Raw genomic sequence first — 27,856 nt, 5'->3', positions numbered from 1 at the left:
TCTAACTGACAGTATGTTCATAATTTTGCTTGAAATACAAATTATGTCGATTATAATATAATTTAATCAATTTTTTTAGCAAGTTTAGATGACTTTCGATATCAGTTCCATAATAATTTCGTATATTAATTGTACGAATGAACATTTTTTATTAGGGACTTTCAAAAATATATTTTATATATAATATATATATTTATATCGGACAACGAGCATGATTATTTTAGAATTGAAATTATAATTTTAGTTTAAATTAGAGTTTATTTATAAAAAATAAAAAGTAGTTATGATTTGATTCAAGAAACTAAATATTTAATTTAAATAGTTTTGATTTAAAATTTAAATTTTTATGTGATGTTTTAAATTAAAACTATCTTTGATTTTTAAAATAATCTACTTCTTAATTTTAAATGGTTTAAATTCATAATTCTAGTTTTAATTTTAAGTTCATAATTTAAACTCAAAATTATGAATAATTATTTTAATTTTAATTCTAAAATTAAAATTACTTTAATTTAAATGGTAGGATGTTTGGTAGAGGGATTCGTTTCCTGATTCGAATAATAATTTATAATTTATTATAATATTTTCTCTCATAAAAAATTTATATAAATAAAAAATAATTTAAATCACATAATTTAAATCTTCCAATCTTTAGTTTGGAGTCAAATAGTTTAAAAAAAAAACAAAAAATACTGCGAATATTAATAATACCTTTCTTCGTCCTCCGTGGTACTTTGTTCCTTCCTTTCTTCGTACCGTTGCCTGAAAGAAAGAAAGAGAGAAAGAAATGAAGAGAAAAGTCCACCCCAACAACTACTCTTTTCGACCTTTTCCCCCAAATTCTCTTTCCCGCAGCCAAGTAACTATCCATTCCAGCTGATCAAGAAGCAAAAAATAACTAAAAGACCTTTTCCCTTTCAACTATTCTTCTCTTCTTCAACCAAAAACATAATTTTTTTTTTGTTTAAAAAAACAAAACAAAAATGTCTCTGCTAATGCAACTCTCACCATCTTCTTCCTCTTCTTCTTCTTCTTCGTCGCTGATCTCATTTCGCTCTGTTCTTCATCGTCACCAACACCAACGTCGTGTTCCTCAACGGCCTTCTTATCGGATTCGGAATCACCACTTCTCTTCTCTTTCCTTTTTCCTCTCCCTTGCCGAATCCTCCTCCTCCCATTTCCCCTTTCCTTGCGTTGCAAGCAACAAGAGGCGGCGGCGGAGACGGACGGTTTCGGCCGTCTTCGAGCGGGTCACGGAGCGGGCGGTCAAAGCCGTGATCTTCTCCCAGAGAGAGGCCAGGGCTCTCGGCAGCGACGTCGTTTTCACTCAGCACCTCCTCCTCGGCCTCATCGCCGAGGACGACGGGAAGTTCCTCGGATCGGGAATCACCGTTGACCAGGCGCGTCTTGCCGTTCGCGCCATCTGGAGCGGCCGGATTCCGGCTGAGGATGTTGGGGATTCCGATCCTTCCGGCTCCTCTGCCGTCCAATTGCCGTTCTCGATCAGTACGAAGCGGGTGCTGGAGGCGGCGGTGGAGTATTCGAGGGCGAGAGGCCATAACTTCATTGCGCCAGAGCACATCGCTCTCGGTCTCTTCTCTGCGGACGATGGCAGCGCCACTCGCGTCCTCCAGAGGTAAATCTCTCTCTCTCTCTCTCTCTCCTCCTCTTTCAAACGTAATTCAATTTAGGATTTTCCCTGACGGTCGAAGAAAATGCTGTGTGATTCAGATTGGGGGCGAAAGTAGACCAATTGGCTGCTGTAGCAGTGGCCAAACTTCTCGTGGAGCTTGCCAAAGATGGAAGAGAATCATCAGGAATATCCCAGAGTTCAAGTGAAAAGGCTTTCTCCAACAAAGCTGCTCTTATGAAATCAACTGGAAAAACAAAAGGTAATAAAAACTTTCATTTCAGTTTTGGTTTTGGTTTTTTCAATCACGCGCATATAGGATTAAATTTAACCGTTATTGTTGTCAGAGAAAAGTGCTTTGGCACAATTCTGTGTGGATTTGACTGCTCGTGCTAGTGAAGGACTTGTTGATCCTGTTATTGGCCGGGAAAATGAAGTTCGTAGACTTATTCAGATACTTTGTCGCCGAACTAAAAATAACCCAATTCTTCTTGGCCAAAGTGGGGTTGGAAAAACCGCCATTGTCGAAGGACTGGCAACTAGAATTTCACAACAAGATGTTCCTGATTTTCTGTTGGTTAGTCTCTTGCTAAATGAACATTATCCTGCTTATTTTTATCTAGTTATATGTTCTTTTTTTTTTTCCTCCAATTTGGTATCTAGACTTAAATTGGCAACACATTTCATTAGCCTTGCTTTCGTGCAGTCGAAACGTGTAATGTCCTTGGATGTTGCACTATTAATGGCAGGAGCAAAGGAAAGAGGGGAATTAGAGAAACGTGTTACGACATTGATTAGCGAAATACAAAAAGCAGGTGAATATACATTTTGAATTTTTTCACAGGAACAAAAGTGCTTATATGTATATTGTTTCTTAGGCTTGCTATTTCGTGCTCTGCAGGGAATATAGTTCTTTTCATTGATGAAGCCCATATACTTGTTGAATACAGCGCAGCTGGAAATGGAAATAAGGGTTCTGGTCTAGATATTGGTAATTTATTGAAACCGTCACTTGGGAGGGGTCAGTTACAGGTTAGGGTTTGTTCTTTGTTCTTGTTTTACTCGTGTAGTTCACGTTAGGGATTTTTTATAAACTTGGTATTTTGATCATGTTTTCCCTAAGAATTGTTACTCCTAAAGGAAGTTGCTTAACGGTCGGACTTTTTGAATAGGCTCTTTCAAATTTCTGTTTGAATTAACTGCAAATGTCACTGGTTGGAACATTCTTACACTTTCTATTTGAATTAGCTGTGATACTTGTTGGAAGAAATGGTATTAGATTGTGAAAGTTGGATGAAATGGATACATGCTATTTTACTTTGCTTCAATCAGCTAGTTTTCTAGTATCTTTAGTTATGTCATGGTATTGTAAGTATTATCTAAGCAAGCTGCGGATTCCATTGTTTGCAGTGCATTGCATCCACCACTGCAGATGAATACAGGCTACATTTCGAAAAGGATAAAGCATTAGCACGAAGGTTTCAGCCAGTCTGGATTGACGAACCAAGCAAGGTCTTTTTCAATACTTTCCTCTTATAATGCACATCAGTTGTTGGCAATTATGATTATTTTAATAATTATATATTATGTCCGAATTTTTAGGATGATGCAATTAAGATACTCTTAGGCCTATGTAAGAAATATGAAGCCCATCACAAGTGCAGATATACACTGGAAGCCATACATGCTGCCGTAAATCTATCGGCAAGATATATATCTGACAGGTATCTTCCTGATAAAGCCATTGATCTCATTGATGAGGCGGGAAGTAGAGCTCGTATTGAAGCTTTTAAGAAGAAAAGAGAACAGCAAATCGGTATACTTTCAAAGTCCCCTGATGACTATTGGCAAGAAATTAGAACTACGCAAGCCATGCATGAAGTGGTAATGACTGTCATTACTCCTTTTCCATGTATGTATTCAATTTTAGTACTAACATCAGTTTTCAATGTGAATAGGTCCTCACAAGCAAGCTGAAAAATGTTGCTGCTTTTGGCATGGATGATACAAGTGAACATGTTGCAGATTCAGCTTTGCCTTCCTCATCAGACAATGAGTATGACTTTTGGCCCTGAAAATATGTATGCTGTGTTAAACCAGTGATCATGTGTTTCCCTTGGGGACAAATTGGTATCTGACCTAATTTTGTTTGATGGTATTTTTTTTAGACCTTCAGTGGTGGGGCCAGATGATATAGCAAAAGTTGCTTCACTATGGTCGGGGATACCTCTTGAGCAACTCACCGCAGATGACAGAATGCATCTCGTCGGTCTTGATGAACAACTAAGGAAACGAGTTGTTGGTCAAGATGAGGCTGTGACTGCCATTTGTCGGGCTGTTAAGAGATCCCGTGTTGGTCTGAAGGATCCTAATAGACCTATGGCAGCACTGCTCTTTTGTGGCCCTACTGGGGTTGGAAAAACTGAACTGACAAAAGCTTTGGCTGCATGCTACTTTGGATCGGTAAGGCTCTGTTTAACATTTTTAATCACTCAGTTCCCTTAATTTTTCTTTGGACTTGGTTTTGGGATAGGAAACTGGAGAACCCTGTGTTTTCTTTTTCAAATATTGTTCACATATATTGCTAGATTCATATTTCATGATGTCATCGAAAGTTGTGCCAGTAAACTTATGCCAAGTGGTGAGGTGGTCATTGGTATCTATATTCCTAACTTACAGAGAGGCAATTGGGGTTGGTGTACCGGTATTTTCATTTTTGATCTTATTTTTGAATCTTCCTTGCATGTTATCAACACAGGAGGAAGCCATGTTACGCCTTGACATGAGTGAATATATGGAGCGGCATTCTGTTAGCAAATTAATCGGATCACCCCCAGGTTATGTTGGCTATGGAGAGGGAGGGACTTTAACGGAAGCTATTAGGAGACGCCCATATACAGTGGTGTTGTTTGATGAAATTGAGAAGGCCCATCCAGATGTGTTCAACATGCTTCTCCAACTATTTGAAGATGGTCACCTCACAGATTCTCAGGTACTTCACATTTTGAACGTGCTCAAAGTTTCGTTCTTGCTGAACTCCATATTTCAAGTATCTTACCTTCCTAAGAATTGGGCTTAATAGGGAAGAAGAGTGTCTTTTAAGAACGCATTGGTGGTGATGACTTCTAATGTGGGTTCCACAGCCATTGCAAAGGGTAGACACCGCTCCATTGGTTTCTTGACTACAGATGATGAACCAACTTCATATTCTGGATTGAAAGCGATAGTAGTGGAAGAACTCAAGGCGTATTTTCGTCCAGAGCTGCTCAACAGAATTGATGAAGTCGTCGTGTTCCATCCCCTTGAAAAGGCTCAGGTTTGTACCTTGAAATTGCTGTCATTAGGCACGGAGCCAAACTCCTAAGCCCCCACTAAGTTTTTTTTTCCTTTTGAATTACATAGATAATTAAATATTATATTATACTAGTACCAATGAGCCCCCACTGAAATTAATGTTAATACCTCATATGTGGATATTTATTTTGTTTAAATTTTTATTTAGTTAGTAGCCCCACTAACAAAAATCTCTAGCTCCGTCACTGGCTGTCATACATATATACACACATGCACTTCAAGATGTAATATTTACTCACATTTTGGGGTTCACTTATGGTTTTGTTCCAGATGCTTGAGATTTTTAATATAATGCTGCAAGAGGTCAAGGGAAGGCTCATATCGTTAGGAATTGGTTTGGAAGTGTCAGAGTCAATCAAGGACCTTATATGCCAACAAGGGTATAGTGAGATATATGGCGCTCGAGCTCTCAGGCGAGCAATCACATCGATAATTGAAGATCGGTTGAGCGAGGCACTACTTGCTGGAGAGTACAAGCCTGGTGATACTGCCATTGTTGATTTGGATGACACTGGAAACCCATACGTGACAAATCAGTCAAACCCAAGAATCCACTTGTCTGATGCAACATCCAATCCATCCCGTAGTTAAACTCACGACGGCCTTTTGTACAGGCACATCATATGTGTACGTAGTTTCCTTTTTTTTTTTTTCCTACCGGAGTTTTTATTATTCTTTTTCGAAAGAAAATTAATTGTAAATAAGTACAGCTTCAAGTTATTCTTTCAAGGATTATACATACAAGATGAATGGAATAGAAAAAATTGGTATTTATACATTTCTCCGTATGAAGTGTACTATTGACTCAGTCGTTTATTCTACACCATCAAATTGTTTCCTAGTTAAGCACCTTGCAGAAGAAACAAGTTTATATCTTAAAAATAATAAAAAAGTAATAGGGGAAACAAGTGTCCCCAGAGCGGATCTTAAAACAATTTAATTCGAGTGTATTAATGTGATATTTCTAAGAGGATGATGATATTCGTGTTATTAAGTAAAAAATGAGGGGATTATTTTGCAAATCTACAAACCAAAAGAATGTTGCAGGTTTATGCTTGTAAAGCTTGCTTTTTGAACATGAGATCTCAAAACTTGGCTCTCAATAATCAAAATTTAGCTTATCATTTATGCATAGATCTCTTCAAGGAAAGTTACATGAAACTCTAAAAATAAAAATAAAAATCAAAAAAAAAATGAGAACAATATTTATACATGCTGGACTATTAGTCAGAATATACAATTTACATAGGCGAACTCACAGCCTCCCCACCCTCAATAAATCAAAGACGAGTGAAATAGAAATTGACAAAAATAATTTGACAACGAAAGGAAATACTTAACCCCTCACAAAACAATTAGGAAATAGAAATGAAAGTCATCTAAACTTTTCTAAGGGAGAAAAAAAAAAAGGGAAAGGGATGTGAAGATGTTTTAAGTAATTTTGAACTTGTGGTATGAACTACTTAAGGTTCTGAAATGTAATCACCGCCGGTGTTGCTCTCCTGGCTGGCGTACCGCGGTGTCCATCCGACATTCCAAGAAGAGCCAGTAGTAATACTAGTAGTCATGCTGTTCATGTTACTGTCACTGTCCATCCCTATGGCCGCCCCATCCGGCACAGCCGACGGCCACATGAAAGGCGGCTTGAATGAAGGCACGTGGGGAGGTGCCACCGAGCCCGAAATGATCTGAACAATGGCCTGAGTCTTTGGCCTCTCGCTCACATTTGGATGGGAGCACGCCAGCCCCAGCAGCAGAAGCCTTTTTGCCTCTTCCGCCGAATAGTCATTCCCCAGCCTCTCATCAACTGCCTTGAGAATGCAGCCCTCCCGGTGCAGCCACCACACCCAATCCACCAAAAGCTGGAAGTTGTCGATCTTTGTCCATGGTCGCTGTCCACACACCACCTCAAGAATCACTGCCCCAAATCCGTAGACATCAGACTCGCGGGTGGCCTTTCCCGTGTGGAAGCATTCGGGGGCAATGTAGCCCATGGTGCCCGGGACACCCTCAAGCTCGGCATAGGAGGTCTTCTCATTGTCCAAGGCGCGGGCTAGGCCAAAGTCACCCAGCCGCGCGTTGAAGTGGGCATCCAGCATGATGTTGCTCGCCTTGAGGTCGCGGTGTACTACCTTCTGATCATACTCATTGTGCAAATAGTGCAGGGCTGAGGCCACCCCGGAAACAATCTTGTAGCGGAGACTCCAGCTCAGCACCGCCTTCTCGGGACCGCAGAAGAGGTGGTTGTCCAGGCTGCCATTGGGCATGTAGTCATATACTAGGAGCAAGGTCCCATTCTTGTGGCACCATCCTATTTGTCATTGCATGAATTGAAAATTTGTGTTATGATTGATTAATACTACTAGGTAGGCTACTCAGGAGATCAATTTGGATATGTGTCCATTAATTAATTCTCCCCATAGTGTAAAAACGTTTTGTAATTGTACAAGAGTTTTCTGTCAAATTGTCATTAGATTTTTCTTAAATAAATACTCAGATATTCTAGTTTTAGGCCTTTTCAAGAAAAATGTACTAGGAAATACAAAATGTGAGGATTTACTTAATGAACGGTCATTATAATTCGTCCTTTTTTAAAAAATAAAAAAAATTATGTTAGTGAGATTTGAACACAGTTCACCATATTAATGCATATTTAAATGTGTCCATTAATTAATGAATTGAAACACTAAAAAAGTGTGATGCAAGAAAAGGAAAAATTACTAGTCTATAAAGTGAAAATGAAAAATTAAGGGTCCGTTTAGTTCGCTGATTCGAGTTTTTAATTCGAGTTTAGATGTGATTTTATGTGAGAACTTTTTACTGTAGTAAAAAAGTTAGATGTGACTTTTTCTAAGAGCTTTTTACTGTAGTAAAACTCGAATTAAAAACTCGAATCGGTAAAATGAATGTGGCATAAAAGAAGAAAAAGGGTAAATTACCAAGTAACCGAACGAGGTGTTTATGGCGCAGACGGTTTATAATTGTGAGCTCAGCTAAGAAATCATCCTTTCCTTTGAGATTGCCCCTTGAGAATTTCTTGACGGCTATTTCCACCTTCTCTTTAGGCAATGTCCCTCTATACACAATACCAAAACCACCTTGACCCAACTTATTATGCTTGTCATCAAAATTATTAGTAGCCTTCTTTAGCTCACTAAACTTGAACTCCCTTGGTGTCCCTGGAAGACTCTTGAGGGCCCCCAAGATGGCGGGGTCCTCCCCCGCCCGCCGTCTCCGGTGTAGGTAATATACCAACCCCGCCGATGCCACGAGCAAAATCACCAATGCAGGCACTCCAATGCCTAGTCCAATCTTAACCCCTTGATCGTTGCCGCCGCCCCCTTCTCCTCCACCTGGCAGCACCTCCACCGTGAGATTCCACCTCAGCACACAATTCAGCTGGAAGGAGCTCCCGGTGGAGGCCGCAAAGCCGAAGTAGGACTTTTGATCAACGACCTCACTAAGATCGAGATCCGCCGTCATTACCGGCTTCTCTGGCTTCGGCCTAATGACACAGTCGAAGTTAGAATAATGACATTCAAAACGTTTCTATATAATTTATGGAAAAAAAAAAAAAAAAAAAACTCATCCAAAAATAAAGCCTAAGGTATTATTTCTTGACTAATTAACCATAATCTTAGTTAGAGTCTTAAATCCAATAACATGTTAAAAAAAAAAAAAAAAAAACTACTAATCTTGATAGTAACATATAAAAAAGACTCCTAATCTAATAAAAAATGACCAAAATAAAAATAAATCCTAATAAAACACGAACTATTAATCTTAATTGAGTCTTAAATCCAAATAAAATACTACATAAATAAAAATCCTCCTCCGCCGTGAGCACACACAGCTCCTTAGTAATAATTCTAATCTTTTTGCGGTACAAGACTGGGATAATTCTAATCTTTATAACAACATACAGTAGAAAGTCATAATAATTTTTTTTTTTTTTTTTTTTTAAAAAACTCAAAACTAAATACAAATAACAACCTTATAAAAATAGAAATCATAATAAAATTCAAATTTTAGTGATTTGACTAAACCTGTTGTACATCACCTGATAACAAATTTATCGTCTGCTTCCCTCTCTTGCTCCGCCATGAACACGCTTAGCCGCCGGCTCCCGCCGTCATACTCGACCCAAACCACATAGAACTTCGTGCCATTGGGCGCGATCTCGATACCAAGGTTGGAGAGCGACACCGTCTTGACGGAGCGGACAGAGTTGACATCTAGGCCGAGGTGGTTGCCGTCGGGGTCGAAGGCCTCCTTAAAAGTGTCGAGTTCGACGGCAACAATCTTGTTGCCGGCACTGCCGTCGGAGGCGGCGTTGGTCAGGCCAAGGTACTGGCCGTGGCTGTCGGAAGGGAGGCTGAGGTTCGGGGCGATGAGGAAGGCTAAACCCTCGCCAGGGGAGGGAGAGTCGTTCCGGCGATAAAGGTTCACAAGAAAGGAGCTGTTAAACGACGCAATATGGCTCTGCGTTTTCCAAAGCGTGAAGGATTGGTTTAAGAGGATTCGGCCAGAGCGGTTCGAGAGTGAGAAGTCGCCGCTGGAGTCGGGGGTGACTTGGAGAGCGCCGTTGTTGATGCTGGCTTGGGGGAGGACGGCTAACGTGGCGTAATATGATTCGTTGAAAGGACCGAAATAGAAGGAGGATTGTTTTTGGGAGAGACATGGTGACAAAAGTATTAGGAGAAGAAAAAACTGAGAAAGGACGGTTTTTGTGGCTAACTCTTTCATCATCAATCTTGTTGTCTCTCAATTCACCATTAACATGACCCAGATGAAGATATTGAAGATGCTGAAGATGAGGATGAGAAACAACAAGGATTTCTACTTTGTTGTGTCTTAGCTCGTACAATATGTGCTTTTCTTTATTTATTTGTTTTTTTCTTGCCTAACAGTTTCTCTCTCTAGGAAATGAGAGAGAAAGAGAGAGCAGGTACACTGTCTCGATTCTAAAATAATATTTTATTTCAGGGCAAAACAGAGTTGCTCTAATTATTTGAAAACTTCCAAAAATTTAAATAAAAAAAAAAACAGTTGCTACTACTAGTTAAAGTACATGTCTTACTGTAAAATTTTTAAATGAACGTTTGTTTTATTAATTTAAAATTATAATTCAGAATTATTTTTAATTTATATGTATTTTTTATAAAAAAAATATTATAATAAATCATGAATTATTATTTAAATTAAGATACGAATTCACCAACTAAATAATTTAAACCATTTTTTTATTCTAATGTGTTCTGATGCATATAAAATATAACGGTTCAAAACTGTAAAATATGTGGTATAAAAATTTGTTCAAGCTGTAAAATGCTAATTGTTAACAGAGTAATGAGTATGTATGACATACTAGCAAAGTATTATTATTTTTTTTTTCTTGTTTAATAGTTTCCCTCGAGGAAATGAGAGAGAGACTGGGGAAGAGAGAGAGAGAGATGCAATAATGTATCAACTCTGACAATTTTGAAGTTTGAATGGGCATTTGGTCTTCTTACTTCATGTGTCCCACAAGGCTATGACTTGGAACTTTCCTTTTGGTCATACTTTATTACATTTGATGCATGCAACTTGTGCTTTTTATTTGCATGTCACTATCTTTAATTTCTCTTTAATTTGTACAAAAAAAATGTCACTATCTTATACATGCATATCCAATTTCTCTTTAATTTTTTTTTTTAAATTCTCACTAAGTAATAAAAAGTACAAATAAATACCTTTCTCTATCTTCAATTTCTCTTTAATTTTTTTTAAATTCTCACTAAGTAATGAAAAGCACAAATAAATACAAAGCTGAGACAACCAATAAGAATAAGAAATCTTGTAAGCAAAGGGCCATATAATTAAACATATATATACATTACATAGATACCTCAATCATAGATATAAAAAAATTCCATTAAGTTATGTTAAATTTTCATGATATATATATAAATTTAATTTTATTCAATAAAATAGTAAAACAATACGAATAGGATATTTATTTTTTTTAAATGGGAAATTTATTTTTTTTCATACCTTAACATAATTATTGGGAAAAAAAAAAACAAAGGATTGCTTTGGATATGTGCAGATAAACATGTCTAGATCACATTGAACTGTGTAATTCCAAATAATATTAATTAATGAAAGCTCACATTACACATACAACCTTGCCCATTTTTAAGTTATTATAAGGTTTGTTTTGTATTACCTTTTTAAAAAATGTATATATTATTGTGCGCGTATTTGTATGCACGTGCATTGGACGGTTTTCTTTTGTTCTGTTCTTTTCATTTATATTATATTAAGATTAAAGACTATGAGATCTACAAAACATTTCATTAAAGAAATAAAAGGATTAAAGTGTGCTAGATTTGGGAATAAATTCAGAAACCAGAACGTTTTCCTTACTCTTTTTTTTTTTTTTTTTTTTTTTTGTCGTTGTTGTTTAATCATATAAGAAATACAATAATTTTCTTCTTCTTTTAGAACCAATTCTATTCTATTCTTTTATTTTATTTTATTTTTTTTGTAATTAGGTGCTTTTGTAATATGTTATTAGGTTTTATAATTTATTATTATGAGCCAGATATGCAGCAATTATAATAGGGTAATAAAAATACCATACCAATAACTACCTAGTTATGGAACTTAAAATTTTTATCAGATTTTTTTTTTTTTAAATTTATGTACATGTCTTATGAGAATGTCAACTTAGTTATATAATATTAATCAATTTTTCGTTTTCAAACCACATAATCCTATTCCTCCTAACAATAAACTATGAGACATCAATCTCATAAGTCGTTTTTATTTTAGCATGACCTTACAAAGTAACAATGATCTTATAATAGTTTATAGCAACGACACAACCAATATCTATAACATTTTTTTTTTAATGATTGATAAGAGATATCTTTAACACCTCAAAAAAATCAGTAGCAAAAAAAAAAAAAAAATCTAAAAAAAACACTTTTTCGGATTAACTCAATTTTTAGGCGTTAAATTTAACTAAAGTCTCGTTTATTTTACTGATTTGAATTTAAAATTCAAGTTTTATTACAGTAAAAAGCTCTCACAAATAATCATATCTAATTTTTTTATTACAATAAAAAACTTTCACATAAAATCACATATTAATTTAAATTAAAAACTTAAATTAACGAACTAAACGGATCCAAAAATCACATTAAATAAAAAATATATAAAATAAATAATTTCTTACAAATCTGACACCAATATCTATAACATTTTTTTTTTAATGATTGATAAGAGATATCTTTAACACCTCAAAAAAATCAGTAGCAAAAAAAAAAAAAAAATCTAAAAAAAACACTTTTTCGGATTAACTCAATTTTTAGGCGTTAAATTTAACTAAAGTCTCGTTTATTTTACTGATTCGAATTTAAAATTCAAGTTTTACTACAGTAAAAAGCTCTCACAAATAATCATATTTAATTTTTTTATTACAATAAAAAACTTTCACATAAAGTCACATATTAATTTAAATTAAAAACTTAAATTAACAAACTAAACGGATCCAAAAATCACATTAAATAAAAAATATATAAAATAAATAATTTCTTACAAATCTGACAACTACTGATAATTATTATTTTTCTTTTTGGTCTTATCATAAGAACTCCAAAAAAAAAAAAAAGTTCTTTAACAACTTTTAAACGTATAAAGGGCTGTCAATGAAGGAAAGAAAGTGAGAGGGAAAAAAAAAAGACAAGAAAGAAAGAGAGGAAAACGAAAGGTCTTTTTAGATGGGTCAGTCTAGTTGCCCCGGGGTCTTTTTAGAAGGCACTGAAAGTGAAATTTTTAGGTCTCATTCACTTTATAAATTTTAATTTTTAATTTAAGTTGAGATGTGATATTTTTTGAGAGTTTTTTACTGTAATAAAAAAAATTAGATGTGACATTTTTTAAGAATTTTTTACTGTAAAAACCTAAAACTAAAAATTTAAATCGGTGAAATGAACGAGACCTTAGTCTTGAAATACAGCTATGACGTTGGATGCAATCACGCCTCTTTTTCCATGAATACACCATTCTTTACAAATACTACCATATTCTTTCTACATGATTGAGATTAGGGTGTGAAAAAAAAAAGAATAACCTAAATGTGAACATAAACCTAAAGAAATGATGTTTAGTTTATAGATTCAGAATTATAATTCAGAACTATTCTCAATTTACGTGTATTTTTTATAAAAAAAAATATTATAATGAATCACGAATTATAATCCGAATCATGATACGAATTCACCAATCAAACGTTGTTAAAAGTAGGGACAGACCCACTTAAAGTTCAGCTCAAGTGGCTCCTTTAATTTTTGGTTTTCGAGAATTTTTTTTCAAACACTTTTGTCCCTTCTTAAAATTTTATAGTCACATGTTTATCCTTTTTCAGGCCAAGTAGCTCCTTTAATGTTTAAGTCTCTGAGAATCTTTTTCTAACACTTTTATCCCTCCTTAAAATTTTATAATTACAAGTTTTTTACACATGTTTAAAATATTTTCTATAATCTTCCAAATTCTAGTTTCATGTTTACTCATTTGTAATAGAAATAAGTCAAACTAACAATATGAGTTTATAATTTTGTAGACTTAAACTTAAAGTGAATTACACTCGATTAGAATTTTGATTCTTTGTAAGAATAAATGAAAGATGATTCATTTGTAAGAATAAATGAAAGATAAAAATATAGATTGAAAAGGTATAAAAGTAAAAGAGCAAAGGCTTTAAAAAGAAAACAAGATAGTTATGTGGTTATTTTACTTCTAAATTTTTATTTAACTCATGCCCCTTGAAAAAAATCTTCTTGCTACACCACAGTTTGAAATTTCTTTCCTTAGTCACCTGAAAAAATTTATCTTGCTACACCACTGTTAGAAAATTTCTTTTATTTATTGGTTTCGTTGTTCATTTCACCAATTTGAGTTTTCAGTTTTAAATGTATACAGTAAAAAGCTCTCAAAAAATGTCACATCTATTTTTTTTTTTTTGCTACAGTGAAAAACTCTAAGAAAATATCATATCTCAACTCGAATTGAAAACTCAAATCCACAAAGTGAACAAGACGTTAAAAATTTCAAATCGCCAAACTGATCAAAACTCTTTTACAATTTTGTTATCTTCTCTAGATTTTTATACACGTAGCTTTCTATTGATTTGGATTTTTTCCTTTCTTGGTTTGATAGGTTTGGACTTATACTTTCAATTCTCAATTCTGTGTAATTCTTCTGTTATTTAACTAGCTAATCAAATACTTAAAAAGAGATTGGTTCTTCTTACTCGATTTTGAAATGTTCTTAGAAGGATTTTATCTATTTCACATTTTTAACTATTAATTTTAACTATTTAATAAAATAACTAAAAAAAAAATTGCGAAAAATTCAAAATTTGAAAGGAAATAAAAAGAAAAAGAAAGTTATCGACGAAAATGGAAAGAGAGGGCTTCGAACCCTCGTTATAGCCATTTCTGTACATTCAATGTACTCTACGGATAGAGGAATACATAAAGTTGAACATAGTAAAATAAGAAATTGAAAGATTTCGTTGAAATTGTTCGTTTGGAAATTTCCCGAAAAGCTAATCATAGGTTCTTCTCTCCATCGGATGTGGATTGCCTCGCGAAATAGCAATAGAACTTTTCCAGACTTTTGTAATTCGTGGTTTAATTAGACAACATTTTGCTTCGAACATAGGAGTTGTTAAGAGTAAAATTCGGGAAAAAGAGCCGAGAATATTTTTGCCTCGCATTTCGGGCAATTAGCAATAATTTTTTTGTGGACTTCCGGAAATTTGTTTCATGTAGCTTGGCAAGGAAACTTTGAGGCATGGGTACAGGACCCCTTACATGTAAGACCTATTGCTCATGCAATTTGGGATCCTCATTTTGGCCAACCGGCTGTGGAAGCTTTTACTCGAGGGGGTCCTCTTGGCCCAGTGAATATCGATTATTCTGGTGTTTATCAGCGGTGGTATACAATCGGTTTATGTACTAATGGAGATCTTTATAATGATAGTTAATTTACATGACGCAAACAAATTTGCTCCAAGTCAAGAATTATTTGACTTGTAAGTCCAAATCAACTAAATTGATTGTACATGTTTTGTTTGATTTAGCTTCCCTTAAAAACAAACCAACCAAGCCAACCAAAAATAAATTTAAATATATTTGGTGTCATTAGTGTATATTAATGGGTGTATCTTTATGATTTGCAGCACAATTTTCCTTAAAAAAAAAAAAAAAAAGATTTTCGTTTTTTGGTTTTGACAAACTAACAATGAACACTCCTAACTGATATCCTTATCTTTTAAGGATTGACAGACCTTTCAATTTCAATCGCTTTGAACGCTCTATAAGGGATACCGACCAATTTGTAGCTTTTTGTCAGTTGTCAAAAAGTAGTCATATTTTTAGTTATGGAAAATTTTATAATAGGACATGCATTTTTAATTTCTCTACCGGTAAAGGCTTTTTTTTTTTTTTTTTAATCATTAGATTAGTTTTTTACCGTTCAGATATGTGTATTCTCATTAAGAATTTACATAACACGACGTATAAGTGTCCTGCTTGAAATCACTTAAGGCGCGTTTAAAATTCGTTCTAAAATAATTTTATTTTTTGTATGAAAATAAAAATAAAAACGTTTTCAATCTCATATAGAAATTATTTTTGAAAATGCGTTTAGTAGTTTTATTAAGAGATTATTTTCAGTATAAAAAACACATTAATGTCTTTCTCTCTGTTTGAGAGAGGAGAAAATGAAAATAAAAAATAAAAAATGACTAAAAATCATTTTTTATTTTTCTTTTATTTGACACTAAATTAAAAAATTATTTTCATTTTTATTTTTTATTTTTATTACGTCAAACGTTATTTTAAAAATATTTTCATTTTTTTTTTCTCAAAAAACGTAAAAAATAAAAACAATATCAATTCTAAATACGGCATTGTCTAACTTATTTGGCACTCCATAGGCCAAGTTCGTGGGGCTTTCTCCAAACAAATGAACGGGTCCAACTCTCCGGTGATTGCTGAATGCGTCGCCAGACAATGTGTGGTCCAAGATTTATCATGTGTTTGCTGCAGAAGAACATATAATTAAGGATTTTGAAAGTCCTAATGTCAGAAACTCGTGGTGGTTCATGCAACCATATTTCTCATCAGAGTAATGGAGCTATCCACACACTAACTCAATTAGCCTTTTTTTGTATTGAGGCTCGTGTTTAGATTGATAATTATTCTCGTTGTATTGAAAGTTTTGGCCTCATTCACTTTGCGGATTCAAGTTTTTAATTCGAGCTGAAATGTGACATTTTCTGAGAGCTTTTTACTGTAGTAAAAAAAGTTAGTTGTGACATTTCTGAGAGCTTTTTACTATAAAAACTTAAAACTAAAAACTCGAATCGGTGAAATGAACGAGGCCTTTATCACAGCTGATGTGCCCGTAATGACATTCAATTTTATCTTTAAAAATAAAAATAAAAACGTTGAAAAACTAATCCAATAGTTAAAACACGCTTCCTATTTACAGAGTAAAATTGTCTTTTCCACTATAAATGTACCTTATTCTTAACGGTTGAAAGCATTTAAACCCCATCCAATGGCTTAAAAAGCAAAGGTCCAGATTTTGGGATATTATTAGGTCTTGGGTTGGCATTTTGTGCAACACTTAATGGCTCGTTCATTTCGCTGATTCGAGTTTATAATTCGAGTTGAGATGTGATTTTATGTGAGAATTTTTTACTATAGCAAAAAAGTTAAATGTGACTGTTTCTGAAAACTTTTTACTGTAGCAAAATTTAAATTTTAAACTCGAATCGGTAAAGTGAAGTAATTATAAATTCAATCAAAAAGGTTATTAGAATGAACAAATCCTCTATGTTATAATAGATTGTCAAGTGTAGTAACAAACACGTCTATTTGGGTATCAAGATTTGAATAGTACGTTTTTGGAGCCTAAAATTTAGGATTGGGTTGAATGTGGAAAATTTATACAATAAAGAATTAAGAGCGTGTTTACCTAACTATAAAGAAATGTAATAAAAAATATAATAAGATTAAAAAGAAAAATAAAATAATACGAATAAGGATCATTCATTCATTTTCTAATGTTTCTATTACTATACTATAAAGAAGAATTCCCTTTTAGGCACTATTTAGAAATTTAGTCCATCTTCTTCTTATTCTTTTTCTCCTCCTTCTTCTTCTTCTTCTTCACTTTCATATATGCCAAATCATTGGTTATAATTAGCAACTTCTCTTTTATATAATTCACAAAAAAATTCTTTTATATATATATATATAATGTACAATAATTAAGTTTTTAAACTATATACATAAATGAGAGTTCCTTTTTCTTATTCAAAAACATGGTGTCTATTTTTTCCTCACGCGCTTCTCTTTTTTTTAATTCTTTTTATTTCACTTGAAATTTTAAAATATTAATTTAGTGAATAAGGCTCAATAAAGTTGGCATTTTTTTTGTTTCATTCTTTCATCAAGATTTTCTTTTTCGTTTTCCTTCTTCTCCGAATTTGATTTCTCTTATATAATCTTCTCTTTTCTTTTCTCACAGATCGATCTAATTAATATAGAATATTTTTTAAAAAAATCTTTTATGCATAAAATTACCACGTTATGGAGAAAATAAATGATATTTTAAATGGTACTTAATTATTTTTTCTATTTAAAATAATTCAATACTTTGTTAGTATCTATTCTTGATGAAATATATAACAATTTATTTTCAAAATAAACCTGATTAGAATATCAAAATTAATAAATATTTCTCATATATTAAATATATATAATGATATTCAACGTTCAACCTCCGCAAAGCACCCACACATGCGAAGCATGTGAATTAAAATATTCTCTTTTTTTAATAAGAATTAATATTCTCTTTTTTTAACGGATTAATATTTTCTTTTTTTATTTTTTATAGTGTGTGTGCTCCACAAAACTTTTATTATTGACTTTATAAATAAACACATTATTATAAAAGAAAAATAATCACTCAATTACTTTTTTTCTCCATTTATACAAAATAAACACGCCCCAAGTGTTTCAAAACGTTGAACAACATGATAACAGTGCATATGAAGCATATAACTTGTAATAATATGAAATGTTACGCTCACACACAATGTCTGTAAAATCGAATCTAAATTTGATTTTGAAGGAGGAGTAATGTTTTTGTAGCAAGTAATTTCAAATGCATTTAAAAATGAATAAATAAATATTAAAATCCACAATTGATAGATAAATGTCATGGTAAGGATTATGGGTGTAAGTGTAATTCATGAGTAAACTAATTCATGAGTAAACCCATGTTTGAATTGAAATTGAAATTCCGGTGGATGTAGACCCGATAGGGGAAAGGGGCACAAGCGACTCGCCCTCAGTCTCTTAGAGCCCGTTTGGTTAGAGGATTCGTTCTCTGATTTGAATCATAATTTATAATTCGCTACAATATTTTCTCTCACAAAAAATACACGTAAATCGAAAATAATTTTAATCTCATAATTCTAATCCATAAACTAAACGGGCTCTTACTAGTGCTGATTAGGGGTTGAACCAGTCAATTATGGCTAACAGCCTAACAGTACTCAGGTCCCAACCAGTCATGCTATTCACCGTAAGGAAATGCATGTTCAGTTCAAGTTAATGAAGAGGCCCGTAGGCAGAGAGAGATCGACGACCTCATTAATGGCAACCATTACTCTCTGATAGTCCTGATCCTTTAGAGTAGGCCTTGGCATGTGTAAATCAAGACCTATCCTTGCGGAAAAGCCCCTCTATGTGACATTGTTTATTTGAATTTTCTCGGAAATATTTCCTCTTTTATTCCTTCGTTCCTAAGCAAGAACCATCAATAATGTCTCATTGTGCGGTGATCATCGATTGGATTTTGGCCGAGATGAATTTGATCAGATTTGCCGATAATTATATAAATAGATGTTTGGTTCATAAATTTAGAATCATGATTCAGAATTATTTTTGATTTACGTGTGTTTTTTATGAGAGAAAATATTATAGCGAATCACGAACCACGATTCGAATCATAATAACACGAATCTACCAACCAAAATCAATGATAATCATGATGAAAAATAAAAAAAAAGAGTTCAATCATGAGTTATCCAAACAAAACAAAAAAGGCGATGCAATCATTAAAATCAAAAGAGTTGGATCAACTTGTTAATTAGTTTTGATAAGCAAAAAACTTGTTAATTAGTTTTACTAAATAAATTATGAGATTTCAGCACAAATATCCCTTTTTAAAGATTTTTTTTCTTCATTTATTGACTTAACAGTCTATCACTGTTTAAATTTACGTTTAATTATTGATTGACGTAACAGTCCATCACAGATTGATTTTAATTTACTACTGATTAACTCAAGAATTCTTTAATTAATAGATATTAATTTATAATTAACTAAAATCAATTAATAATTAATCAATTTTAATCTAGAATTATATATTTATTAATAATAAATTATTGATAAATTATAAATCAATCCCTAATTAATTATGAGCCAATTATTTTGGTAAAATAAAAAAAAGTGAAGCTGACCTTTAATTGAAAAAGTGTCAAAAAAAATTGTCATTTAGCTAATTTTTTAATGATAATTATGAATTAGCCAATTAATTTGCCTTCATTTTGTTTGGGTTCATGCAGCAAAAATAAAATAAAATAAAAATAAAAATCGAAATGAAAAACAAAACAAGAAAAAAAGTAAAAAAAAAAAAGAGAGAAATTAGAGCGGGCTATGACCCAGAGTAGTGAGCGCCTTCTGTTGGGAGCAGAGAAGAGCTTCCATTCAACCGCCATTGAGGTTCTCTTTCTCTCTCCCTTTCTTTCTCTCTCTCTCTCTCTCTCTCTCTCTCTCTCTCTCTCTCTCTCTCTCTCTTTTCTTTCCAATTAAATAAGAAACGTTTCGACTTTGAATTAACAACGCAAAGCGCTTTGTGAATTGGTTTCATTGTTGAAAATTAATGGATCCCAGGCATATCAAAATCCAATCGTCGCCTTCATTTTTGTGTTTGAAATTTTCCTTAGATTTATCACGTTTCTTGTTCTGCCAACTTTTTATTTATTTATTTATTTTATATTTTCCCCTGATTGCTGCATTTATCCGGGCATTGCGTGATTTCAGATAAAAATTTCATGTTTTAGGATGTTTACGAGATATTCAAGGGTACATTTATTAAAAATCTCATGTTTATATGAGGTTATTAGCAGATTACTATATGAATTCGTTTTTTTTTTTTTTAATTTTTTAAAATTACTATATGAATTTGTTTGTTTATTATGTTTTGAATTCATAAAGCAAGCATTTTGGACCTTTGTCAATTTTATGATTAGGGACGAAAACCTGTGAAAGAACTAAGTACCAAACTGTTACGTTACTGTTAGTTTAGGGATTAACAATACTAATATATAAAAAATGTATTATTCATCCATAGATTTGAAGTAATTTGGAGGATGGTTCATGTAGTTTTGGACACTCTTGTTAATGTGGTTGCAGTTATAACCTAATAGTAATTTTACACCTGATTCTACCAAATGGTTTAGAGTTCATTAGTTCACACACACGAAAAAAAAAAAAAAAGAAAGAAAGAAAAAACCTTTAATTCTATAAATGGCAATTTGCCCAAATGAGGCTGTTGTGAAACTCTGCTAAGAATTTCTTCGAACAGTTGGTGAACCAACTGCTAAAAGAAAGCAGACCCCAAAGCAGACCCCAAAACAACACAGTCACACACAAAGAAACATGAAGCCCGTTCAGTTCATATGTTTGGACAGAAAGTTTAAACGGAAATTTAATTTTGTGAGATAGAACACTGTAGTAAAAAGGTTTGAACTGTCGTTCAACCTCATGAAACAAACGGGCTAGTTACAAGATTTTAGATTTTAGCCCGGATATTCAAAACTGCTTTCATATTCCAAATTTGAGTCTCCACATGGCAGTTGCTGAGTGGCCAAGCTTTTGGAGCCAAACTTCCCTAGAGAGGCCACTTTTATTTCAATTCCGCTGTATTCTATAGGCCTTGAGTTGTAATACTAATAATATGTGTTTGGTGGTGTGAATTAAGTCAATGGCAGTGGCTCCAATGAAGAAGGATTATCAAAATCATAGCAGTAGAAGTTGGAATCCAAAGTCCAGAGAGTTGGCCTTTCTCCTCCTCTATGCAGCTGCTTTCTATGCATTCATCATTCATCGATCTCTTCAACTTTCTCACGGTTATTCAAAAAAGGAAAAAAAAAAAAAAAGTCCCGTTTCTCTCTTCCCTCTAATTTCCATTTCTAATGCTTTTCATCTTTTTGGGGAAAATGCACAGATCATTACACCAAGCTCTTTGGTTTGCGTTCTGGATGGTTCATATCTCAGCGATTCAATGTATTCTCTCTCTCTAATGAACACACGTACCTTATTTTGAAATTTTATGAATAGCCTAAAATTGTATGAAATTTTAAGTATATTTTATTATTATTATTATTATTATTATTTTTTTTTTTATAAATATCTGACAATTCTATTGAACATTCAAAAGGTTGCAGTCCTATGTTTTCAACTAACTTTTTTTTTCTTGAAAAAAAAAATCTTTACCTAGGATGTCTCTGATGCCCAATGGAGGAACTTTCGAGGAAATTTGCCTATTCTCACTGTGGTTTTCACAATTTTTGCATTTGTGGCCAATGCATTGAGATCCTTTTTGCATTTAAAAGCGAAAGGGATGTCTGTTATTTGGCTCTTGATTTCTTTGGCATACCTCTCATATCTTCATGGTGCTTGGTATGTGTGTTTCTTTCATAAGAAAGCTCTGTTATAAAACTACTAATGATCAGGTGATATTTAACTAACGTTTTTATTTTTTCTTTATCTTTCTTCTTGAAAGCATTGTGTTCATCATCTCAATTGCTTCCGTGAACTTTCTGCTCGTAAAGGTGTGTTCGTTTGGTATTCATCATTGTATTTGTTTTATTTCTCAATTGGTCTTCATAATTATGTGGATAATTTTCCTAGCTGTTGACACACTGCAGAGATTTGCACGAACAAAGTACTTCTCTTTTGTATTTTGGAGTTTCAACCTTTTTTTCCTCATTTATAACCGTGTTTATGATGGATATTCATTCTCCACACTAGGGTGAGTGTTGCACATAATAACTATTGATTTGCTTAGGGAGTAGAATAATGAATGTAAGGCCATTCTCTCTAGCTACTTATTACGTGTGCTTGTTTATTTGGATAGCCAATATTGGGCATTTTTGGACAACTTTCGAGGAACCTTTCGATGGCACATATGCTTTAACTTTGGTATTTATTTTCTTTTTTCCCCGTTATGTTTAATTTTCAGTAGTTCCTCTGGAGTCTAACTATTTTTAAACATCATGTTTGTTATCTACATTAGTGGAATTTGTTATATGAAAACTTCAAAGTGGCCCGAGGTTCCTGCATCTATATGAACCTGGAAACTTAGTCTGTTATTTAAAAGGTTAAATCCTACACATCTTACAAAATGAGGTTTTAGTTTAGTAACAGCAAAGCTTTCCCTGTTGGAAAGTGAACTCCAGTGAGTTTGGGGTTGCAGTTTGTTTTTGGGCCAGAGTAATGGTGCTGCCTTCTCTGGAAAGAATCTTTGTCATGAAAGTTTTCTCTATAAGAGAAAGTTCATTGCTCTATTTCATGGAAATCGAAATCATTGTGTGGTGCTTAGCGAGTTATGCTTTCGAGGATATACAGTGGTATGATTTTCAATGGGGACTGGGATCTCCATGTCCCATTTGCACCATAATCCAGATTATACTGAGATCTGTAGGATTTTTCCACCCTTCTTTGATAAGTATTCAAATCAAAATATAATCAAACATAACTTTTGGTTTATTATTTCGAGCTCCTTTCTGTATGTGCATCAGATATTTTTTGAGACCAACTTCTCAATTGAGATTTCAGCAAAGGTTATGTTTTCTCTTGTTGTTGTGCCTTGACAGTTGTTCTGCGAATGATAAGCTTTGGTTATGATTACCATTGGGCACATCAAGATTCACGATCCAATGTTAAGGTATTTGTTTAACTATTGGCTCTATCTCTTGGATAGTTGGACTCTCAAGTTTATGTTCTGTGTGCACGCTTTTTTTTTTTTTTTCAAAAAAGAAATATGTTATCTTCCTTTTTATTACTGTAGAGCACTCCTTTCTGTCTACCTTCAATGTTATTGTCAATGTGGCCCGCAATGTCACCACATTGTCTTTCCGCATTCAGGAAGAATTCTTTGGTTAATGACTGTCAACAGTGCCCGTATCCTCTGCTGAGTATCATGTACTCATTACTCTAACTGATCTTTATATCTTTTCTTATGTTAGACGTCGTGAAACCACTCTTTTTATTTGCAAACATTCAGCTTCTCTTGTTTGTTTTAACTGAAACATTTCTACTAAAATTGGTGTTTCCTGAGTGCACATGATGTTAGGCGTAATGCATGGTTTTATAGGCATAATTTTCAGGTGTTACAACAGAAATCAGCTCTACTGACTCGTTCATACATTTTCTGATATTGCAGAAACATATTCAACACTGCCAGTTTTGTAAATCTGGAAAAACTTGTTATCAGTTTTTACAGGTTAGCTTAGGTGTTTCTTAAGCATACTTTTCATATGTGTGCATTTATTTACTTAATGTTTATGTTGATATCAGGAGAGAAGTGTACAGGATGATAAATTTGCCTTTACTATATATCTTTCTTATTTGGTTTATGCACCTCTTTATCTCGCTGGGCCAATAGTGAGCTTCAATGCATTTGCCTCACAGGTTAGTTACCTTCACGATTTGTACTTAGAGTTTCTATTGGAATTTTTAAAAACAAATTAATAAAGAAATCTTCAAGGTTGATATTTGGGACCTCACAAATGCACTGGCAATGCTGCGTGTACGTCCTATATGCTATATCAATATCAGATGAGCAAATTGCATCTCCTTGATGCTAAAGTTGGTGATCCTTACAAATAGGTCTGATGAGAATCTTATTGTGTTGTCTCCTGCTTTATTATTTCAGTTAGATGTGCCTCAGAATAATTTCTCAATTAGAGATGTGGCGTGGTATGGTGTTCGTTGGGCCTTCAGCCTTCTCCTGATGGAACTAATGACACATCTATTCTATTACAATGCCTTTGCAACCAGGTGAGTCTCTTCAATTTTTTGAATATCGTCTTTCATATAAAGTTTTATGCTCTGGTATTAAACTTTCCTTTTTTTTTTTTTTGCTTATTAGTGGTGCGTGGAGACATTTATCTCCTGTGGATGTGTTTATCGTCGGATATGGGGTAAGATACTATCATATTGAAAAATATTTATCCACTTAAGGGAGTTGTTTTCACTATTTCCCATGATGTACTGTAGTTATAACATTTGAATTTCTCTTATGTTCTGCGTTCCTGGAACTTTATTATTTTTGTCTGTTTTTACCTTTTTATGTGAATTTATATGGCGGGTGCACTTTTTAAATATATTTAAGGTGGTTTCATTTGTATGCGTACAGGTTTTAAACTTCATGTGGCTCAAGTTCTTCCTGATATGGCGCTACTTCCGATTCTGGTCACTGGTATGTTAGTTGGCAGTGCAATTAATTTTAATTTTCTTGTAATGCTTTTCTCACCAAAGAAAAAGAAGATGACTTTGCAGCTTTGCAGATATGCGGAATTGAGGCCCCAGAGAACATGCCCAGGTGCATTAATAATTGCTATAACTTGGAAAGCTTCTGGAAAAACTGGCATGCTTCCTATAACAAATGGCTAGTGAGGTGCAACTTTCAACTATTTGACTCTTTCTCCTTCACTCGCTCTTCTTATTTAATATAATATACTTTTTTCCCCTTCTTTTTTCTTATAATGATTACAATTCTAGGTATATGTATATTCCTCTTGGGGGATCTCAAAGGAAGCTACAGAACATTTGGGTTGTATTCACATTTGTTGCCTTATGGCATGATTTAGAATGGTAATACATTTTTCCTTCTTGACATAATATGCAACCAGTAGAAACAAAAAATTTTGTCAAACTTACACTTTAGTGAAATTTTTTTTGTTGTCTGACATTAGGAAGCTTCTTTCTTGGGCATGGTTGACATGTTTGTTCTTCATTCCGGAAATGCTATTTAAATCGGCAGCAAATGCATTTCAGGTAACTTGTATCTCTTTTTCCAACTTTACTTTGTAGTGTATTTTGTTGAATTTAACAGCGATACTGGTAATAATTTTTTAACTATATACTATATTTTGGTGTTGCTGACAATTAATAACTTCCACATGGTATAAATGAAATGTATCATCGGTAGATTGGGTTTGGTGGTTAAAACTAGAATTTAACAACATCTAGTCAATGATGCATCCTAGATTGTAATTATCTTTCCCAGAAAGGGGGAAAAGAAAGAAAGAAGTAGAAAGAGATTGCATTGCAGCCAGAATGAAAATGCCTATGCTAGCACACACAACACGAGTGGGAAGCTAAGTAACGAGTGCAGCGGGAGGAAAAGCGGCCATTCATCTCTCTTCATGATGCATATCTTTCTTCTTCCTTTTTTTTTTTCCCTTTTATTTATGTTTCTTCTTGTATTTTTCTTTCCTAATGACTTCTTCCAGGCTACAAGCGCTTTCAGAGAGTTTGTTCTGCGTGAGCTTCATGCGGTTGCTGGTGCTGTCACAATCACGTGTCTCATGGTCAGAACATTGTTCTTTTCAGTCCCATGCTTTATCAGAGTATCCATTATTTCAGAATGCATTTCCTTTGTTATTTATGAGCTTAATGATATAGCTAAATGAAATGTCCAACATGTTCATTTAGGGTTTTGGGGATGGTAGCTATAAAACTAATCCGGTGATTCCTAACTCTAAGCCACCTCAATTGAAATATTTGTGGAGTTAAACAAATGTCAGAAATAACAAGAACATGCTTTTAGTTAAATTCAGTCACAGAAGCGATGATACCTCCCGTAGTCGACCTCGTCCTTACTTTGAAAAAGTTCTTTAATAGCCACCATTGGCACGGAAGTATTAGCGAGTGGTAATGATCTGGAGTCATGTTGTTATAAGGAATATATAAATGCTACGGTAAAATGACTTTCTTTGAAGTTGCACTTGTAATGTCTGCCGAATCTACAAACAATACTCTATCAATGCCATTGTTATGTAGGTTGCAAACCTTGTTGGCTTTGTCATTGGGGCTTCAGGCATTAACTGGTTAATTTCTCGCTTCCTCGAAAAGGACGGTACGGGATAACCTCCTATCCTCAACAGATTTTTTTTTTAATTATTTTTAAATGAAATGAGCTAACACAATATTCTTCTCGGCAGGTATACCTGTTTTGGCCGGAATGTTGGTGACATTTTACGTAGGGACCAAGGTATAATAGTATAAATCCTTTTTTTTTTTTTTTTTTTTTTTTTTTCAAGTATGTTATGAATTGGTATCTCCTTTCCAATGAGTTTTATGCCCTTTTGTCTCTATGGTGATTTTGCAGCTTATGTTCCACGTGCAAGATTTTAAGCAAAGTAGGCATTAAATTTGAAGGTGCACTACATTTACATGTCCCTTATGGGTTGATGAGTTTCTCAGAATCCAAGACATGCAAACTTTTGGTCCTTGATGGCATCATGTCCATATAAAATTGTAGAGATAGAAAGGCATCGAGAATCTTTCTTCCTCTCAATTTGCCCTCAACACTTTTTTACTCAAGAAGTCAGAACCCTTTTTTTTTTTTTTTTTTTTTGCACTTCTCACATTAGATAAATCTCAAGCCCCTCCTATAATTTCTCCCATTGTAATGTTAATGGCAAGTTTTGATTGGAATAGAAGCATTAATTATATAAGATAGTAGATACTTTTCTATCACATAGCTCATCACAATGTTTTAGTAATTTAGGACTAATAGTGTAAAAAACCTCTAATGATACCTATCTCATACTGTCCTTTTCGGATTACTGTTCTGCCTCTGCTACGCGCGCGCATATATATATATATATATATATATATATATACTTTTTAACGAGTTTTTTCATCCCGTTTTCATGACAGCCAAAAGACTCGATATCAGGTCTTTTATGGTGTTAGAAGAAAAATTTTCAGTACCGTATCATGAGATACGATTATTTGCAAGTTCTAATGTAAAATTTCACATCTCCCAGCATCATAAAAGGACCCCTCAATATCTATAACATCATAAACATAAGCATGTAATATTAAACAAGGTGAAGAGTTCAAATCCTCTCACCTTTAAATTCAAAATAATAATAATAATAATAATTAAACAACATAAGGCATATCAACTGCAAGAAATGATTATACAATTTTTTTTTTTTTTTTTTTTTTTTTTTTTTGGTGGGAGCAGCATCCATCCGCGCGTCAGTTGTCACTATTGTGATAGAAACATCAACACTGGAGTTGGAAATGTGTTCACATGGCAATATCACTTCTATTCATAGTGGCCTATCTCTTTGGCCCACAATGGTAACAAAATTAGAAGAAGAAGAAGAAATATTTGTAATAATGTTTGCCATTTTTTATTAAATTTTTGCTAAGAAAAGTCCAAGAAGGCAATAAGGAGCAATCGACGTCAGCATACTACTATCGGCGTCAGCATGCCACTCTTGAGCGTAACTTAATCGGCAGATGTTGACATAAATATTTGTTGTCACAAAGGTGGTTACTGGTCCACCCCTCAATAAACAGCCAGTCACCTCAATTAATCCTATCAAATGTGCTAATAGTCAAGATACATGGAGGCGTAATCCCAAATACATTTCTTTTCACGGATTCGATTTTAGAATTTAAATTTTATTATAATAAAAAGTTATCAGAA

The 27,856-nt window shown here is 33.7% G+C and overlaps 3 protein-coding genes across 4 annotated transcripts; 2 read left to right on the top strand and 1 right to left on the bottom strand.

The window, feature by feature from the left end:
* The first annotated feature begins 750 nt into the window (after window positions 1-750).
* Window positions 751-5,763, top strand: LOC21394845 (chaperone protein ClpD, chloroplastic). 2 transcript variants are annotated; one of them, XM_010101222.2, is made up of 12 exons: window positions 751-1,636; window positions 1,732-1,892; window positions 1,978-2,207; window positions 2,337-2,445; window positions 2,532-2,662; window positions 3,041-3,142; window positions 3,233-3,514; window positions 3,589-3,686; window positions 3,799-4,093; window positions 4,389-4,622; window positions 4,713-4,946; window positions 5,255-5,763. In XM_010101222.2, exons 1-12 carry the CDS (start codon window positions 984-986, stop codon window positions 5,573-5,575), a joined length of 2,850 nt encoding a protein of 949 aa, XP_010099524.1. In that variant the 5' UTR covers window positions 751-983; the 3' UTR covers window positions 5,576-5,763. The 2 variants fall into 2 exon arrangements, with proteins under 2 accessions (XP_010099524.1, XP_024023389.1); XM_024167621.1 differs by lacking the exon at window positions 5,255-5,763 and having other exon boundaries at window positions 4,774-4,878.
* A 398-nt stretch (window positions 5,764-6,161) lies between these two features.
* LOC21394844 (probable L-type lectin-domain containing receptor kinase S.5) lies at window positions 6,162-9,919 on the bottom strand. The gene is made up of 3 exons (XM_010101221.2): window positions 9,045-9,919; window positions 7,924-8,489; window positions 6,162-7,295 (listed from the first exon to the last, which is right to left on the bottom strand). Exons 1-3 carry the CDS (start codon window positions 9,731-9,733, stop codon window positions 6,448-6,450), a joined length of 2,103 nt encoding a protein of 700 aa, XP_010099523.2. The 5' UTR covers window positions 9,734-9,919; the 3' UTR covers window positions 6,162-6,447.
* Window positions 9,920-19,761: 9,842 nt separating this feature from the next.
* LOC21394843 (putative membrane-bound O-acyltransferase C24H6.01c) lies at window positions 19,762-26,848 on the top strand. Its single transcript, XM_024167628.1, has 20 exons — window positions 19,762-19,839; window positions 21,101-21,248; window positions 21,347-21,405; window positions 21,620-21,801; window positions 21,905-21,953; window positions 22,050-22,153; window positions 22,259-22,323; window positions 22,998-23,068; window positions 23,567-23,626; window positions 23,701-23,814; window positions 24,059-24,183; window positions 24,275-24,326; window positions 24,542-24,604; window positions 24,693-24,802; window positions 24,907-24,999; window positions 25,101-25,182; window positions 25,641-25,718; window positions 26,191-26,266; window positions 26,352-26,401; window positions 26,519-26,848. Exons 1-20 carry the CDS (start codon window positions 19,774-19,776, stop codon window positions 26,558-26,560), a joined length of 1,689 nt encoding a protein of 562 aa, XP_024023396.1. The 5' UTR covers window positions 19,762-19,773; the 3' UTR covers window positions 26,561-26,848.
* Window positions 26,849-27,856: the final 1,008 nt, after the last annotated feature.

The sequence above is a fragment of the Morus notabilis genome, unplaced genomic scaffold, assembly GCF_000414095.1.
Source record: "Morus notabilis unplaced genomic scaffold, ASM41409v2 Scaffold1564, whole genome shotgun sequence".
NCBI classification, from domain to species: domain Eukaryota; kingdom Viridiplantae; phylum Streptophyta; class Magnoliopsida; order Rosales; family Moraceae; genus Morus; species Morus notabilis.
The sequence above is the reverse complement of the archived record's forward strand: the minus strand, read 5'-3'. Positions and strand labels throughout refer to the sequence as shown.